Raw genomic sequence first — 17,786 nt, 5'->3', positions numbered from 1 at the left:
GTGCCTGACATGGCATATTACGCGAAGGGGGGCAATATATGCAGTACGAAATGCGGAGTAAAATGTCGAGTCCCATGACGATGCAACGAGCGTAAATGCAATGAGACCATGCAGTACAGAGTACACGTGTATAAGTCGTCCGGGTGAGCAAAGTGCACCAAATAAGATGAGACGGAGATGAATAAATCACTGCACCGAGCAGCCGTTGCTCGACTTCGAATCTCGATCGCGGCGTCGACCGCTCCTGGAGAGGTCTCCCGGAACTCTGCCCTCCTCCTGATCTGTGGCTGCGGAAGAGAGGATGGAATAGCCGGTCATTTGTGAGAACCTCGAATCAGACTGGTTCGTAGGCCTGTGTGCGTCCGTCCCCGTGGCTATGGTCCGCGTTGATCCTCGCTGCGTGCTAGCCATGCTTTCTGTGGCCGTCACGGCGCTTCGCATGCTCGAGGTATTGGGGCCCGTGCTGCTACTTGAAATAGAGAGCGGTCGCTCCTTGCCCTCGGACTTGCGTTTCGTCAGAACAGAACGCTTGCGCGATATCTGACGACGATCCGAGGGTACGGGAGGCGGAGGAGAAGAAGGTGACGATGAAGGGGCAGGAGAGGATTTGTCCGAGTGTTCGGTCAGGAAGGACTTCGAGCGCTTGAACGCTGCGAGCACTTTGTACGCGCTAGGTGGGTGAACCGCGCCGCCGACCGGAATAGGAGAAGGCGAACTAGGCGAATCGAAGCTGGTTCTGGGGGTGACGTCACTGCCATCGGAAACAGGGCTGAGGGGTCCGTTTGCCTGAAGAGCCTCGAGGAGCTCCATGGGGTTGCTGTATTGGCCAGTCGGACTACCAGTCTCCGCGTACTGTGCGTATAGAAGCAGTTGTGCTCGTAAATCACAGGTTGGCGGCGCATTCGGAGCACATTTCGCATGGCAGATAAGGCTGCATTGTTCACAGAGAACAGCGCTTTTCTTCACTCCTTGGTTACATACGCGGCATATGACAGCTGTGACAGTACGTTAGATAATTTGGTGGCACATGAAAATAAACTGGACGTACGCTTGCCGAAGGTAGTTCGTACGAAGGAGTGCTCGCGTGGTGAAAAATGGTCAGGATCGTTGGAAGGTCTACGTGGTGCAGGTGACACGTCGACGCGTGGCCGCTTGTCGGGGGACGACGACAATGCTGGAGACGCTCTGTCTGACTCTGGACGTTCGGGCATCTCAACACCGGCGAGATATCGCATGACGTCTGCCTTTTGTGCGTGATAGTCGGCAGATACGCGACGCAAGAAAGGAATGCTATCTTGAGGCCGCAACTCCTACAAAACTGTCAGGGAGCTGTACACGTCGAGTACGTAACACACCACACACCTTGTTGTGGATAGCCCAGTTTTTCTTCAGCCATTCGTGCTCACACAGCTCTTCGGCACTCGGTCGCTTCGTCGGGTCTTTGTGGAAGCACTGCCTCAAGAAGTCCTGCAGAGACTGTGAACAGCCGTCCGGCAGGGGTGGCATGGAGTCCTCAACGATACGAAACATGACTGAGAGAACGATCAACACGGGTCAGGTCCGCAGCAAGACATAAACATACCAGACATGCTGTTTGCGATCTCTGAGTAAGGGGGACGCCCTGTGAGAAGCTCGATGACCGTGCAAGCAAGCGACCAGATGTCGGACTTGGTAGAAGCGCCTTTCAGTTCGATAACTTCGGGAGCCATCCAGTTCGGCGTCCCCGCCACGTCCTTCATCTCGCGTTCCATTGCTCGCAGATTGAGCGAGACCCCGAAGTCCGAGAGCTTGACATTCCCGGTCTTGGTAGTGAGGATGTTAGCCGCTTTCAGATCGCAGTGGACCACATCGCTTTGATGAAGATAGTGCAGACCCTCTAGGATCTTGACCACATAGCCGGCCACAAGACGCTCGTTGAGTTTGCCAAACGCCTTCAGTGTCTGGCCTAGCGAACCGTTCTCTGCGTACCTATATACAGCGTGAGAATGGCTGTCTAACAGCGCTGATCAGTACGTACTCAAGAACGATGCTCAGGGAGTCGGTATCCCTCGCCATGCCCTCGTATTTGACGATACTCGGGTGAGATAAGCTCTTGACGAGATCGACCTCTTTCATGAGCTGCTTGATTTCGTCCTCTTTGAGACCCTCGAGACGAATCCTCTTGACCGCCACCATCTGTCCTGTGTTTAGGTTCAGGGCCCGATAAACAGCACCGAATTGACCTCGCCCGATACAGTTCCCGAGTTGCTTTAGTGCCAACGTTAAGTTACGGGAGCAGACACAGAGGACTTCGAATACGTACGAACTGAGTCGGCGGCTTGCCGTCTTCTCTAACAACCAGCGTCTGCCGAACAGCGCTGCCTTCGTAAGGGTCTCTCGTGAGGATGTCGCTGGCACTCGCGTTGCTTGTCACGACCCCCAGATTCACCATACTCTCATACCTTGACCGACGAGGCTTAGCACCGAGCTCGTCATACGAGTTGGGACGGGGCTTTCTGCGCGAACTGGCCCCATCAATCTCACTTTGGAAGCGACCGCGAGGTTGTCGAGGCCTGTCATGAGGACCAGGTGAGCCCGGCTTGGATGTCGTCGACGAACCTGCAGGAGTGGATTCGCCCGAGTGATCCTGGGCAAAAGCGGGAGTATGTTCGGCGGAGACAGATCGTGGAAATGGTACGCGCGTGTCGCTCTCTTGAGAGCGAGAGTCGCTCCGAGGTACGTAGACGCCATTTCGTTGAGCCCCAGTGCGCGTACTGCTACGTCGCAAGACGATCCTAGGGGATGGAGGCCCGCCGTCTGGACTGGCGTCTCTGAACAACACCTGATCCTTCGGCAGAAGGCCAGGAGTATCGACGCTGTGTCTCGCACGATGCGTCGGACGCCGAGGGAACTGTGGCAGGGACTCGACGCTTGCGTCGGGCCTCGAAGCGCCGACAATAGCCAACTTGCGGGGAGGTGACGAGGAAATGGGTGTGACGGGTTCATAGACGCCGAACTCGTCCCCATCAAGAATGGAGGACTTCGGGGCCTGGAATGCATCTATAAAGTCATCCGGCCACTTGCCTTTGCCCAATTTAATGGGGGACGCTTTCTGTGGACTCGGCTCGCGACCCTGCTCTGGCTTGCTGAGAGACACTCCGCTCCTGGACTTGCTCTTGGAACTCGATGAACCCTCCTCTGTCTCCTCCGCAACTCTGGCCAAGTCAACGGGCATGGTTTCACTCGGACGTCGCTCGCGGGATGGCCTGGTGGGTGTCTCGCCGCTTCGTCTTCGAGCCGGCTCCTCAAACAAGGTCGCGGCCATCGCCTTACCCTCTGCAAACGTGAATGAAGGTGTCTCGCTCGCGTCGACCGACGTGGCTTCAGTAGTGACCGTGCGAATGGTTCCAAACTTGTTCTGTCCCGTACTAGTGGTCCTCTGCACCTCCAGCAGGCTCGAAAAGGCAGTGGTGTCCGTCATGGTGGATGCTTGGGATTGTCGTATCGGAGAAGCAGCTATTGAGTCGACCACAGACGCTCGCACGGAGTCGCCGACGGAGGCGCGTGTCGAGTCTGCCACGGAGGCGCGGTCGACACTGGGCCTTGGACGAAGAGGAGATCGAGGTGGGGGAGACATGATGGGAGGGACCTCGTCGAACTCGAGGTCGCTCTCCCCACCATGGTGTGCGTGGCCATTGCCAACTGTCTTGCCTCCCGAGGAACCGCCTGACCCAGAGCCGTCTTCCGCAGGACTCGCTGAGCGTACCGTCGGCAGCGGTTGCGGTGGGCTCCAGCGTTTCCTCCCAGTTGGCGAATGCGGCGAGACGGGCGAGGTGGAGCGCTGCATCTGAGCGAGGGTGAGATTCGGGGTCGACGAAGCAGCACGCGAGCCGCCCCCGCGCTATATGGTCCCTGTCCTACGCCGCCCTGGATGTACCTGGACTTGTCGGGGGACGGGAACTCCGCGTGTCGTTGCAAAGCAAGGACTGTACGAGCGACTTGGGCCAGGGACTCCGCGTTCGCTATGGTGAGATCGTCTCGGCCGAAGAGATCCTCTGATGATACGCCAACAGAAGTGCAGGCTGCTAGGAAACGGGTGACGTTAGACGACCGCGCTACCCCGTCCTCCTTTGGATCCACGCGAGAGATGGTGCCCGGAAAAAGCTTGTTCATGAGTCTGTTCGGAGATAGAACAATCAACAATAAGACGCGGCCCATGGGATCAAGGGTAAATGAACAACGTACTGGCAGAGAACATAGCCATCTCTCAGTGCCTCAGTGAGCAATCGCCTCTCCCTCTCCTCTCCACTAGCGCTGAGCCCGCTCGAGCTCAACCCACCGGCGGAGCTTAACTGGGAGGAACTACCCATCCCGCCCCCACTCTTCCCCCAGACCCTCTCCAATCTGGCCAAACTCCGCATGCGCACCTCCACCTCCTCCCATTCCCGTGGTTGCAGGCTCGAGTCGTTCAGCCTGGACGGCGGCTTCAACATCTCTTTGCAGAGGTATGACGACGCGGCTCGGATCTGCTCCCGATGCTCAGGGTTTGAGGATCCCCGAGCGAAGTTGTTGACGCATTGAGCAGTCGGTTCTGGTAGTAGTTCGGTGTGATGTTGCGCTGAGTCGGCGAGAGAGCACGAGGACGGGTAGGCGTGACAGGTGAACCGGCACGGTCCAGCGAGGGTCTCCTGCCTTCCAGCGACGACCTACTCAGATCGAGCGAGGTCTTGCGTGCCTCGACGGATGGCCGGCGGGCGTCTACGGACGGTCTCCGCGCTTCGAATGACGGTCGGGGGTGTCCACGGAAGGCCTTCGCGCTTCCAGTGAGGGGCGCGCGGTATCCACTGATGGTCTTCGCGCTGACGTAGAGGATGAAGACGAGGCTAGGGGAGGTGAGACGAGGATGCCGACGGCCCAGCCCGAGTGGGGGTGCGCGATGTCGACCGTGCACGGGAAGGACTAAGCGGTCGTAGGGTAGGCGATACGGGCGGACTGGGAGTGCTGTTCAGCGGCAGATGACTAGCACTGGCCGCTGCTCTTCGCGACGAACTAGCAGCGAGCCCCCGGGGTGTCGGTGACGAGGGCTCTGGCGATCTCGTCGCGTCTCGGGATCGTCGCGTTGGTGTTTCTGGCCCGGGCGAATTGCTGCCGCGTGAAGACAGCGACAGCGGTGGAGGTCTCCTGCCCTCTCGCGGCGATCCCGCACCGCCACTAGCCCGCGGATCGCGGCGAGACGCGAGCGGTTGGGGCCCACTAATGTTTCTTGTGCTGAGGCCACCAGACTCAGATCTACGAGCACGTTCACGTGGAGGCGATACCAGCGCTGCGACGTTGGATGTCGAGCCGCTGGGGAGCGCGAATGGCTGGGTATACGCAGAGGGTATAGGCAACGTTGGCGAGGACATGGATGCTTGTCGAAGAGAAGGTGCGAGGAAGCTGACATTGCCGGCCACGCGCGCCTTGTCCTTGTCCCGGTCTCTCTCTGCTCGTGCGGCTCCCTGCCCTCCGCCGGGGACAGGTGGTGGGGGCGCAGGGGGTTGCGATTCTCTCGCGGCTGGTCTCCGAAATGAAACCTTAGATAGCATCCTCGATCTGGACTTGCTCTTCTCGTCGGACAGGTGCTCCTCGGACGCACGCTCCTTACCTTTGCCATTGTCCCGGTCTTCGCTCGGGGCGATGGCGCCGTTCTCGTCCACCGGAGCGCTCATCTTCGCCTTGGACCGCGTCGCCGTCCGGATGCTCTGCTCCAATGAGGAACGCAGGCGCTTGAATGTCTTGGGCGGCGCGTCATGGTGTCCAGCTGACGAGGAGGGCTGCGACGACAAGTGCACCTTTGACGAGGACGCGGCCGCAGGCAGAGGGGGCGATGCCGGGTCGGGGCGCTTGTGGGAAGCCATCTGAAAAGGGTTCGAGATGGACAGCTTGGAAGAAGTTAAAACGGCTGCCGCCATGTGAAATCGTACAATATAGGGGAGCGGTAGATGTAGAGTTGAGCGTGGAGGCTAGGAAAGATAGTAAGGACCGAAATGGAGGACATGAGGCCGTGAGGTACTCACCGGGAATGGCGAGCGGGAGGTAGTGCAACGCGACTATGGAGAACACGTACGATTGCAACCACTGTCAGTGCCAATGTGTTCCCTCAGGGACAATCGTTTCCGTGTTTCCCATCAATGACAGGAGATGGAACGTAGAGGCTTTGTGGTGCCGCTGGTGGCGGAAGACGGTGCGCGTTCACGAGTGCCGGCGAGCGGTTAGTGCAACCGCGTCGGGGTAGAGCGTGTTAGACTCCTCGTTCAACGACAGGATAGCGCCGCGAACGGACGGTATGGACGAGGAGCGAAACGTAGGAAAGAAACGAGCGAATATCCTGGTGGTCGTTGGCGAAGAGGTCGCTACAACGACCTCGTGCTGGAAGCCGGCACTTTGGCCCTGGGCGCCCATTTTGCCGATAGCCACCGGCAGATATTGGCGCTACTATTAGTACTAAGCTATCAATATGCTATCAATACATCGCGGGTTATTTCTCCTGGTAAGCTTTGGCTTGCTTATCACGGTCGTGTATCTCGATTCTGAATGGCCAGACCAACTCTCTTTCGCTCCGCACATACGCGAACGCGTATACGGTCTGTTCTCGTGAAGTTCTCGACAGCGACTTCAGCGATTGCAAGAGTCGGAACAAGGTGCGATCCCAGGTCGAGCCACTCGCTGATAGGGGGGCCCCGCTCGGACGTCTGAATGTACTCTTCTTGGTGCGGACAGGCTATGACGGAGGTCATGACGGAATAGCAGGACATGTCAGACAAATCATAAATGCTGTGCCTCGAAACGGTGATATACAGGCTGCCGACCCTCTGCCGGCAATAAGACGGTCCTTGGTGCTCCTCGAGGCAGTCCATCACAGCCATAACTCTCCTCGCAATATCATGGCCACATACATCACCGTATTACATCCAACAAGAGACACCTCTGTGCTGGAGGGGCCCTCCCATGAGCTCTTGCGAAAGCCAACTCACGGTCTCCTTATACCGCAGTGAGACCTCGGGGCGGATTCCGTCGGAGCTGCCGACCCGTCTGAAGATCAACTCACCTTTGTGGCACAAGGACAAGCTCTGCCGGCGACACGGGGTAAGGAAGGGAACATATGCCTGGATAAGGGTCTCGATTGCAGCCAGGTGAGTGACTCTGAAATTGCGCGTTCTTCAAATAGCCGGAACGAATCGCCAGGGATCTCCGTACTCACCGTGTTCCCTCGAAGATGATTCCGGTTGACCGTAGGGCCACTACGATGTGCAGTCCGCCTTGCGTCCTCGTCAGTAACCTGCCAGAGTTACACCCGAGTCCTTGACACGGCGAGTCACATTGTTCACACCTCTGGCGTCCACGATTAATCGGCGGCCGGCTACCATATCAGAAATCATTGGACCATCTCATGGAAGCCACAGAGAGAAGACAAATGACCACGTCTGGACGGTGAGTCTTCAGACCCGTGCGTCCCCGACACCACCGCTGCATATGGCACACCAGTGATGATCTGATCGAGACCGGTCGTGTAAATACGCACTAGATTGCATCTGCGATCCCGAGTCGAACGAACGGTAAGCCCGCAACTCTCAGGTCTCAACTACGCCGGTGGCAGCTCGGTGCAATGGCAGCGTGAGACTGAAGAGTGCTGCCCCCTTGGAGGAGCATTGACAGTAGATTATTTGATATCGAGGCCTCATGCACATGTGTAAACGTCAACTACCACTCACACGATTAGACCCTTTGTGGCGGTCTTCGATGCCTCACATTGATAAGTACGAAGTCAAGGAATCTATCATGATGTTTATCCTAACTCCATAAAATGAGCACAAGTTGCAGTGAAGACTTCGGAATCGCTGCTCCGAAGTCTGGGTCGTGATGCTTGCGATAATTCATGATCATAAACTACTGGGCAGGCTCGAAGAAGCACAGACCACTCATTGCAAGCGGTTCTTAGTTCCCTGAATCGGGACTGCAGCGAGTTTGTTCAGACAGGCTTTCTTGGACGCACCGACAACTGCAACGAAGATTTCAAACCTCCAGCTAGAGACGGCACGAACCTTCCTTCAGTGGCTGAGACCGGCATAGATCGCGCGCGCAGAGAGGACACAAATGGGGAGACCACTAAGCAGGTAGTGCCATGGTGGAATTTTTGAAACTCGACCCGAGTTCGAAACTACTCACAAGCACGACTGCTCTATCGCACTTGTTGATCATGCTTCCGTATTCAGTGCTGGTTTTCCATACCGGGACTCCAAAGAGAGGGTGGATAAGAGAGATACAATAAGAACTAAACATTACGTACATACAGGGCGAACCTGCCTCCAATGATATATAAGTGAGCATCTCCTTCCACTGTCCTCGACCCCTTCATGCACGAGCAGAATCAGTCAGTCGAGCAAGGTTTTGTTTAGACTTCCCCTGAGGGCTTCGCGGCAAAGTGCAGCGTCCAGGATGACAACAGCCGCCTTGCGTTCACCTGGTCACCGGTCAACCTACGCAGAACCGTCAGCAACACGTCAGCCAACAAGACGGCGAGAACCTACCCTGGTGTGCCGTAGGTGAGGGGTGCGATGTAGCAGTACATGATGAACATAGCCACGACGAAGAGGCCGAAGATGATCGGGCCCTTGATGCCGACGTCCGCGTATATCGACGTTTTGGGGCGTGTGGAGGGACCGCGGATGGAGATGGGGTAGTTCACGGTCTCGGAGAGCACGAAGCTGAGCACGGAGCCTGCGACTAGCGCGGAGGCAAGGTGCGACGGGAGGTAGTGGTGGACGAAGAGCTGGCGGCTCATCACGTAGAAGGGGAAGTAATGCACGAGCCAAAATATGAGGAAGAACCCGGTCGAGTTCCAAAGCCTGTTGCGGACAGCTGTGAGGTGGTCATTAGCTAGTGGTCTCGAGAGCGTTTGTATCGATGCACATACAGTCATGTATGGGTTCGACGCCTCGTCTACGGGCGATCAAGTCGGCTCCAATGATACCGACGTAAGTCGAGATGGCGACGACACATGTCCACCAACCAATGATGTTACCGATCAAGTAGATCTGCTTTTGATCGGTGTTCTCTGTCCAGAAGCTAATGCCGCTGAGAAGGAATGGCCAGTTGATTGGGCTGCTGGCGTAGGGATGGGACGCAGTCAACCCCGCGTTGTGCTGGACCATGAGAAGCTGCAGCTCCGCGAACTTCTTGAAGAAATTCCGGCTCTTGGGCTTCTTGCTCCCTACATTCGTACGATTCCCGACATCCGCACCTGCTTTTCCACAGTCAGACGCGGTCACGTGGACAAGGTAACCGTGACTTACTCTCTTCGTCAACGATGTTGTCGACGAACCAAACATTACTCTTCTCGTTGATGTTCTTGTTCCCGTTGATTTCTTGCTGGTTGAATGCCCAATCAGGCAGCTGCTTCGTGTGCGTCCACATCGCCACCTTGGTCGGCACGTGGATAAGTTTGAAATGCCCGGACTTGCTCTTCCACGACTCCCCTTCCTCTGCGTCAACAAGCGACAGCTTGAACAGCGTGTCGTTGTGGCGCGAGTGGTCGTCTTTTGGCCAAGTCGTAAATTCCTCGTTCGTGGCCATGAGCGGTGATGCGACGTCGTGTGTGAGCAGGTAAGACTGTGTGCTGACATGGAGCAGCTGAATGACGTCGTTCTCGCGGATGATGCGGCCACGACCAGTCTCGGGCAGTGCCTTGGTAGGGATAACTTGCCAATAGTTGTTCGTGTCATCATGTCCATATCCCGTGACTTGTTGTCCTATGCAGAATGTTAGATAGGAAGCATAACCGGCATAACGGGCGCGCACATACCCTGACTGCTAACACGACCATCATCGTATCTCAGCGGATAACGCTCCGGATGAGAGTGCAAGAAGGCGCGTGTGTCTCTATGCCGGACGGTGATGGTATCGAAGTAGTGGATTTCTGGCAAGACGTTGGGTTGTTTGACTGCAACACGATTGTGGCTCGCATACCTTGGCTGTTCAGTAGCAACTCATTGCCCTCCAGCGTCTCTTGGAACGCAGGACTCATAAATGAGTCACCGGGACCAGTGTTCGTCAAAATGGCCAGATGAATCCAGAAGAAGATGAGATACAGAGTGATCGGGAGAACGATCAGTCCAACCGCTCTGGCAACGAAGTGTTTCGTGAAGTATTCCTGACGACAAATCTGGTGTCAACACAAGGTAGACGCCAAAGCATGATACGTACCATGCTATGCCCCTTCTTGACGTCGAGAATGTCCCATAAATCGATCAATACAGGAATACCAATCGCCACGACCGTCAAGATGCCGTTGACTTTGGAAGCCCACGCACAGGCCATGAATGTACCCGTACCAAGCAGCCAGCCCCACCATTCAGGAGAGAATTCCCTGCGGGGGTCTATCAGATTCATATGCAAGGGAAGGTATCAGAACATACTGGTAACGTAGTTTCCGGAATCGGACGTAGCAGTACATGGTCGTGGCGATGAAGAAGATCAGGATTGCATCGAGGAGGATAAGGCGGCTTTGAGTGACGTGGGCGTTGTCTAGCAAAAGTAATGATGTCATGCCTAGTCAGTACAGCAGAGGTTAATTGAGCATACCAAAGAGGACCAATGACGCCGAGAAGGCTGCAATGATTGTGGAATACCCGCACTCCTTCATGATGCTATAGACGACGGGCACTGTCATGCTTGAGAGGAATGCAGGGAGCGCGCGCATGCCGACGTAAGGGACATGGTTCTCGGTGTAGCTGTCTCCAATGTTGTCGAAGAGGAAGTGACCATCGTATCCGACGAACCAGCCAGCCAGACCGAACAACATCTTCGCGAGCGGTGGGTGCACATCGAAGTAGTACTGTCGTGTGATGTAATACGAAGCGAACTTGCCGAAGTGCACTTCATCGAACCTGTGGGCACAAACAACAGGAAGCGACGCGTCAAATGATCGGCAATGGCACGATATGAGATGTCAACACGCACACTACTTGGTCTGGATGGTTTATCTTGTAAAAACGGAGGGCAAACGCGAGGACAGTGAGAATCGCGATCACGGCAATATTGGCCTTGTCGGTCTCAAGTATCTTTTCGGCAGCGCTCCGATTCCGCTACATTTGGTGTACGCGTTGGTATGTCTTGTATACCACAGCCCTACGTGTCACGCACCGGACTGGAGAACTCAACCTGGTCGTCATCCTGCGAGACTTCGCTATAGCCTGGAGAGCGTGAAGTTGGACCTCGTCGCTGTCTGAGGGGGTTGGGGGAGTTGAGGCCCGACATGGCGGGAGATGGAGAGGGCTGCGGGGGACAATGCTCAACTGTCCGTTATGTTCACCGCGCACACGTGGCTGATCTCCTTCCCGATCTAAAGCCTTTGCCAAACACCACACAACACCCACCAGTCTAGCGCCCGCTACCGACCTTCGCCTCAGCCACCGCTGACTTACTTCCTTGCTGCAGTCATGGCCGACCTCACTCTCGATACGCTCATCGACGATGGCAACTACCTCGGCTCAGAACGCGCGAGGCTTGAGAACAAGATTTTGCTTGATGAGCTCGAACGCAAGAAGAAGGCGCGCAGCCTCGCCGTGCCTACCGACGATGCTAAAGTGAAAGCAAGACTGCGTGAGATTGGAGAGCCCATCACGCTCTTCGGTGAACGTGTGAGCTTCCTTCACCTGTCTCAAGAATGCTAGAACTCATAATCGCGTAGGCTGCCGACCGACGAGACCGTCTCATCTACGTCCTGTCACAAATCAATGCCGCAAGAGGAGAAGATGCTATGCAGGTCGACGAAGAGGAGAGTTCCGAGGAGAGTGAGGAAGAAGTACGTGTGCGCTCTTTCCCTCCAACCCGTGTATTCATTGGCTCTAGGTGGAGGAATTCTACACGCCAGGCTCTCTGGAGCTTCTCGAGGCGCGTAGGCGAATAGCGGAGTACTCTCTGCCCAGGTTGGATTTCCGCTACCAATAGGTGGACATCAGGAAGGTGCTTACTGCGTCTTTTGCGTCTTTATGATCCCATGTAGAGCTCAAAAAAGAGTGGCGCAGCAGCGGTTAGACAGCAAGATCCCCTTGGGGCGTATCATTGACATCCGCAAGAAGATATTTGCGGAAGTTCGGGTACGTCGCACATCGTTCCACCGACACTTTGTTGATTCTATGTTATGTTGCTTCAGCGATTTGCGGAGCTGGGTTCCCAGATTGGTGATGATCGGCCCATCTCACAAGTAAGATTCTCCCCCAATAGCCAGATCCTGGCAACGGGTAGCTGGTCCGGCAATGTCAAGCTGTGGAATATCCCAAACTGTACACCAATACGAACACTGCGAGGTTTGTCCTGCGCGCTCGCCACCCAGGTTCACTCATCGTAAGCTTTCGTCTAGGCCACACCGACAGAGTCGGAGGAGTTGCTTGGCACCCACAGGCTACGCTGGCTCAAAGCGAAGATGCCGTCAATCTGGTCAGTGGTGCCGGCGATATGAGTGTGAATCTCTGGTCTTTTAACAGGTGCGACACGTTCTGTACCATATGGATAACTTTGCTCACAGTTCCCCAGTGAGACACCGCTGTCAGTCATGAAAGGACACGCGGACCGTATATGTAGGGTAGCTTTCCATCCGAGTGGTGACTACGTTGCCAGTGCCAGTTTCGATACGTCGTGGAGGTTGTGGGATGTCGCGACGTCCAAAGAGCTCCTTCTGCAAGAAGGTCACTCAAAGGAGGTCTACTCAGTGGAGTTCCAAGAGGACGGTGCTCTTGTTGCGTCAGGGTACTGACTTCTACCCTCACTTGACGGCTTTGGCTGACTCATTTGTCAGAGGACTGGACGCCATCGGCCGAGTATGGGACCTACGAACAGGTCGAACGGCAATGGTATTGGACGGGCACGTCCAGGGGATCTTTTCTATTGCTTTCTCTCCCAATGGGTATGTACCTCTACGCACGCCATTTCATATTGCTGATTCCAGGACAAGTTATCAAATCGCCACTGGTTCCGGCGATGATACTATTCGAATATGGGACATGCGGTCATTGAAGGCGCTATACACCATCCCAGGTCACCTCTCTAATGTCGCAGACGTGCGTTTCTACCGAGGCACGGACTTGCCGTACGCCCCTTCTCGCCGACACCGGACGTTGAAATGAATGGGATGGATGAGACACTGGACACGGATGACAAAACAGGCGCTCAGGAGGCAGAAGAACGCAAATACCGTTCCGGCCTGTACATGGCCAGCGCGGGCTACGATGGCCTGGTCAAGATCTGGAGTGCGGATGACTGGCAGCTGTTGCGAACGCTCCCCACGGATGGTGGCAAGGTGATGTCGGTGGACTTGTCGAATGACGGGAAGTATCTTGCGTCAGGGACATACACCCGCAACTTCCAGATGTTCGCTCCAGATGAGAGTGTTGCTGTGTAGATTTAGCGTGAAACGAGCTGAAACGAGACGGTCAAATTGCGGTCGGTACCCGCGCTGCCCGTGTGAGTGTGCCTTCATCTTAGGGAACGTACCGCGGAGAGATCTCGAAGCTTATGTTCGAACCCGTCAATACGCGGCAGACATGGGCGCCGTTCCCATGTCCTCGACTTCCCTGGTCAAGTGCTGACTGCGCCTTTCAGCCTACGCTCAGTTTCCTGCATTGGCTGAACGGATCTAACTGTTGTACGGCCGTCGTCACGTCGTGTCAGCACATTGGAGGCTCCCGAGACTAGTGTGGTCCGCACGGGTCGATTGTTTGTGTGAGCGGCGGTCTGAATATATAACCATTGATCCGCACAACGGCCGCTGTAAGTACGTCGAACTGTCCACCGCGTACCTAATACGCGGACCCGTAACTATATGAAGGGTTCCTGGTAGACTAGAGCCCTCCCTTCCTCACCTGATCCACCCACTGACCTATCATGGCTGGACTGTGGTCCACGCTCAAATATTCCAGGCGAATCCACAGACAATGTCGCCCCCCAGAACCCACGTTCAGCACGGACGATATACCCGATTTGACCGGCAAGGTCATGATAGTTACAGGCGCGTCTGCTCTAACATACGCCTCGACGACTCCGGGAAGACTGACTACCTATCTGGACGTGGCAGGAGGCAACGCGGGGATCGGGAAAGAGACAGTGAAGGTACGACTGTCGTGAACTTCGTTGGCTCTTACCGGTCATGTCGGTCCAATCAGGTTCTCCTCAGCCACAATGCTACGGTCTACATGGCGTCGAGGGATGAAACGAGAGCACACGCGGCTATCGACGAGTTGAAGGAGCAAACGGGAAGACAGGCGATCTATCTTGAACTCAATCTTGCAAACCTTGCGTCCGTAAGGAGGGCTGCGGCGGAATTTCTCAGGTACAACCGAGTTCTCACTATCCTACTATGTTGCAATACCATACGTACTGACACGAACACGCGATAGCAAAGAGAAAGAACTTCATGTGTTATTCAATAATGCGTCAGTCAATGGTTAGCAGACTGTAGAAAATATTGCCTCTTGACAGATCCATACAGCGGTGTCTCAACCATCCCTATGGACTGGCTCACAGATGATGGATATGACATGACCTTCGGAACGAACGTCATCGGTGAGTGAATCATCCATTGCCCTTCCGTGCTTCCTTGACGCGTACAGGGGTCAGGTCACTTCCTTTTCACGAAACTCCTTCTCCCCACTCTGCTGGCAGGCAGAGATTCATCGCCGGATCACTTCGCTCGGGTGATCTGGCTGTCATCGTACGCGTCCTATCTATCTTCCCTGCACTACGACACCTTTAAAGAGGGCCCTGCCCGGAGGAAGGCGGGATACGCCAGAATGTATTTCCAAAGCAAGTTTGTGAGTATGTTGCCCGATGAAGAGAGACCTGAGCCTGATCTCAACTCTCTAGGCAAATGTCGTCCTAGCCCATGAGTGCGCACGACGATATGGAGCCCAAGGCATCCTATCCCTTTCGGTCAACCCTGGTAGGTTCCCGACTTCCGACGATATGATATGCTGACTGACCTCGTGTAAATAGGCAATATCAAGACAGACATCATGAAATACGCCTCAGCAGTCGATTTAAAGTTTGTCGTACGTTACGAGCCCACCTCTCGTTTGCTGCGTCACGTTCAGACTGTTGTGATGCTGCTTCACAGGACATCTTCATAAAGCTCTACCCAGTCGAGTATGGCGCCCTGGGTCAGCTCTGGGCAGGAACGATGCCGGAAGCGCTGCAGTACAATGGCGAAGTACGTGCATTGGTCCTCAGCAAATGTCTTGTAGTGTGACTCGCTTTGTTCGCAGTTTGTCGTTCCCTGGGCAAAAGTGGACGCCCGCCCCCGACAAGACGCGTTCAATGAAAAGGTCGGCTCAAAGCTGTGGAGTTGGCTAGAGAACGAAGTAGAGGTATGAGTGGTAGTCAAACTGGGGCTCACTGGTGTCGTAGCTGCCATGTTAGAGCATTGAATCGACGTCTACCGATGTGTGGTAGTTTCGAGTACAGTACTATGTCCGTCAGCTTGGCATTGGAGCGATAACTCACTCGTTGAGAACGTTATGGGTCCTCAGGTGCGTCGCATGGAGTCTCAATGCGGCTCAGTTGATTCACTCTCGTTCAGCGTGTCTCATGATGCCAGATGGCGGACAATAAAGCGTCGGATTTGAGACAAATTATCATAGGTACGTGTCGCGTGTGGAAGGTCAGAGCAATCAGCACAGAAAGCACAAAATTCCGACAATGGCAGAAAGATGGCAATGCTACTGGTATCATCATCACCTGGACACGCAAGAGTAAGCAGGAGTTCTCGAAAATGGTGTCAAAACGCGTCGAGAACTCGACAAGGCGCGCGTGTTGCACCACGTGATCGCGTCGCGCCTGGAAAGATCGACGATGCACACTGTACAGTCCCCTCCACGGGCCACGGCCATCCGACATGACTTATATACCACCCTCTACAACAGACGCTGCATCCCTAGCCAAGGACACAGCGTCCCATCAGCACCGATTTCAGATATGGGCGACAAGCAAGCTGACGCCACGCACCTCCTGCCTGCATCCGAATCCGACAAGGACGCCACTCAAGTCCAGGTTGGCTCAGAGCAAGGAGCCAAGTTCGACGCATTGGGCCCATTGGTAATGAACAGTGATGGGGTACTTACGTGTTTCAGCAGCCTTCTCTGCGTTACGCGCCTGAGAGCACCCATGCTCATTCGATACTTATCCAGACGCTCTCCTGCATCCCTGATTGGCCGAACATGACTGAGGTTGAGAGGAAGCGTACCGTGCGTGTACTGAGCGCAAGGAACCGGTTCGTGTTCCATTGACAGCTGTGCAACCGATGGATATCCTGAGCGAGCTCTCGTATTGCAGACTCCGGAGTGCAAATCAGGGGAAGAAAGAGCAAGACCTGGGTTAGGATCCTAGTCCATGATGAGTTCATGAGCATGTGGAGGTTCGCCAAGAATGCTGAAGCTACGCGAAGTGCTGTACAGTGTACGATATCATTGTTGAGAGCAACTGACTGGCTGCCTTGGCCCATAAAGCCCGCAGCCATCCGTTCCCATGCATCCGTTGTGTCACGGTCTATGTACCTCCACTCCAATGTGCAATGATCCAAGACTGTATCAATCAGGTGTATGCATATGAATCTTCTACCATCACTCCGAGTCCTCCGAGTCCGAGTCATACAGATCTCCCTGACAAATGAGCCAGCGCCGAGAGTCCGAGTCTACTCTGACTTAGAGACTAATCGCTCCAAGAGCTCTTCGATCCGCTGCTGCCTCCGCTCAATACCATCCAGCCTCCTGTCCATAGGCATTCTGCTTTCCTCCTGTTCCTCCTCCGCCGTCTCCAGCGGCTCATGTGAGTGACTTTGCCCGTGCACGGACCTCGCATCTCTGTCCCTATCCCCGAACTCCGTACGTCTCTCGTCTCCGGGCTCGACGACAACGTCTGCCCTGTGATCCCCAGCCTTGCTCCGGGGCTCGTTACCGTTGGCGCACCAGTGGACTTCCTCGCGCCCAATCCCTGCCCCGCACCAGCGTGGCCAGAGAATAGAACACCCCCGAATGGGTCCGTGTGTCCCATTTGCCCCATTGCTGTCGGCCTCCTCTGCATGGACGACAACCTGCGCCTTGACGCAGGCCCATAGCTCACCAGCGCACCACCATCCTGCGCAGGCTGCTCCGTCTCGTTCTCCTGATCCATGATGAGCGGCTGGAAGACCTGCGCGAGCGGGCTCGCGAGGCTCTGCGCCGTGTCGAGCCCGCGAGTGACGATCGAGTTGAGGCGGTTCCGTGGGAGGGGATGGACGAGGGTCCGCTCATGGGGCGCTCGCTTTTCGTGGAAAGCGACATTGCGGAGCGCGGAGGAGTGCTAGTCTGCGAGTGGGATTGCGAGACGCGCCGCCGGGAAGCGCGGGAGGCTTGGGAGGGACGGCGATGCTGGAGGATGTCAGTAGGGGCGGTCTGGTCGGCGTCTTCCATGTCGAGAGCGCTATTCTCGTAGAATCTCCGATTTCGAAGATCTGTAAGGGAACGTGAGATGCTTGAATGAAGGATATGGATGCTTTCTGCACATACCGGCGTCGATATCTGCGTCAGGGCCACTGAGCCCCTCGAAGAACGCTAGGTTACACGTCAGCGAGGCTCGGTTCATTGATGCACGTCGACACTCACTCATACGTTTGATGGACCGAGGCAATGTGTCGAAGACTTTGTCCGCCGCCTTTGACATCGTCTCGCTAAAAGTGAACGCCCCGTCTGCTTGGCTGTCTTCGTACCACGCGATGAGAAGCAGACAGGGAAGCTCGTTAA

At 55.5% G+C, this 17,786-nt stretch overlaps 6 protein-coding genes across 6 annotated transcripts; 2 read left to right on the top strand and 4 right to left on the bottom strand.

The window, feature by feature from the left end:
* Positions 1 to 4,756, bottom strand: B0H18DRAFT_1077432 (uncharacterized protein). Its single transcript, XM_048031248.1, has 9 exons — positions 4,225 to 4,756; positions 3,901 to 4,156; positions 3,733 to 3,880; positions 2,303 to 3,681; positions 2,018 to 2,247; positions 1,583 to 1,968; positions 1,363 to 1,532; positions 1,049 to 1,310; positions 1 to 995 (listed from the first exon to the last, which is right to left on the bottom strand). Exons 1-9 carry the CDS (start codon positions 4,470 to 4,472, stop codon positions 187 to 189), a joined length of 3,888 nt encoding a protein of 1,295 aa, XP_047884338.1. The 5' UTR covers positions 4,473 to 4,756; the 3' UTR covers positions 1 to 186.
* B0H18DRAFT_587274 (uncharacterized protein) lies at positions 4,556 to 6,070 on the bottom strand. The gene has a single exon (XM_048038677.1). It carries the CDS (start codon positions 5,928 to 5,930, stop codon positions 4,863 to 4,865), a length of 1,068 nt encoding a protein of 355 aa, XP_047884337.1. The 5' UTR covers positions 5,931 to 6,070; the 3' UTR covers positions 4,556 to 4,862.
* Positions 6,071 to 8,102: 2,032 nt separating this feature from the next.
* On the bottom strand, positions 8,103 to 11,291 carry B0H18DRAFT_587176 (O-mannosyltransferase). The gene is made up of 11 exons (XM_048038676.1): positions 11,161 to 11,291; positions 10,978 to 11,102; positions 10,600 to 10,904; positions 10,434 to 10,542; positions 10,222 to 10,384; positions 9,985 to 10,168; positions 9,821 to 9,934; positions 9,312 to 9,767; positions 8,933 to 9,262; positions 8,547 to 8,877; positions 8,103 to 8,495 (listed from the first exon to the last, which is right to left on the bottom strand). Exons 1-11 carry the CDS (start codon positions 11,272 to 11,274, stop codon positions 8,411 to 8,413), a joined length of 2,316 nt encoding a protein of 771 aa, XP_047884336.1. The 5' UTR covers positions 11,275 to 11,291; the 3' UTR covers positions 8,103 to 8,410.
* A 165-nt stretch (positions 11,292 to 11,456) lies between these two features.
* B0H18DRAFT_1090594 (U4/U6 snRNP-specific spliceosomal protein) lies at positions 11,457 to 13,417 on the top strand (the record flags this gene model as incomplete). Its single annotated transcript, XM_048032269.1, has 10 exons — positions 11,457 to 11,657; positions 11,708 to 11,821; positions 11,869 to 11,945; positions 12,023 to 12,116; positions 12,173 to 12,326; positions 12,380 to 12,503; positions 12,553 to 12,765; positions 12,815 to 12,922; positions 12,971 to 13,076; positions 13,157 to 13,417. 10 exons carry the CDS (start codon positions 11,457 to 11,459, stop codon positions 13,415 to 13,417), a joined length of 1,452 nt encoding a protein of 483 aa, XP_047884335.1.
* Positions 13,418 to 13,617: 200 nt separating this feature from the next.
* Positions 13,618 to 15,526, top strand: B0H18DRAFT_1077413 (NAD(P)-binding protein). The gene is made up of 10 exons (XM_048031247.1): positions 13,618 to 14,023; positions 14,090 to 14,124; positions 14,178 to 14,344; positions 14,412 to 14,447; positions 14,504 to 14,577; positions 14,632 to 14,825; positions 14,878 to 14,953; positions 15,007 to 15,062; positions 15,128 to 15,220; positions 15,276 to 15,526. The coding sequence occupies exons 1-10, from the start codon at positions 13,900 to 13,902 to the stop codon at positions 15,381 to 15,383; spliced, it is 963 nt and encodes a 320-aa protein (XP_047884334.1). The 5' UTR covers positions 13,618 to 13,899; the 3' UTR covers positions 15,384 to 15,526.
* Positions 15,527 to 16,699: 1,173 nt separating this feature from the next.
* On the bottom strand, positions 16,700 to 17,706 carry B0H18DRAFT_1131545 (uncharacterized protein; the record flags this gene model as incomplete). The annotated part of the gene is made up of 5 exons (XM_048035507.1): positions 16,700 to 16,923; positions 16,974 to 17,346; positions 17,373 to 17,497; positions 17,553 to 17,597; positions 17,649 to 17,706. The coding sequence occupies 5 exons, from the start codon at positions 17,704 to 17,706 to the stop codon at positions 16,700 to 16,702; spliced, it is 825 nt and encodes a 274-aa protein (XP_047884333.1).
* Positions 17,707 to 17,786: the final 80 nt, after the last annotated feature.

This window comes from Fomitopsis serialis (assembly GCF_022376445.1).
Source record: "Fomitopsis serialis strain Sig1Antser10 chromosome Unknown B0H18scaffold_666, whole genome shotgun sequence".
NCBI lineage: Eukaryota > Fungi > Basidiomycota > Agaricomycetes > Polyporales > Fomitopsidaceae > Fomitopsis > Fomitopsis serialis.
This window is presented reverse-complemented; position numbering and strand designations above follow the sequence as displayed.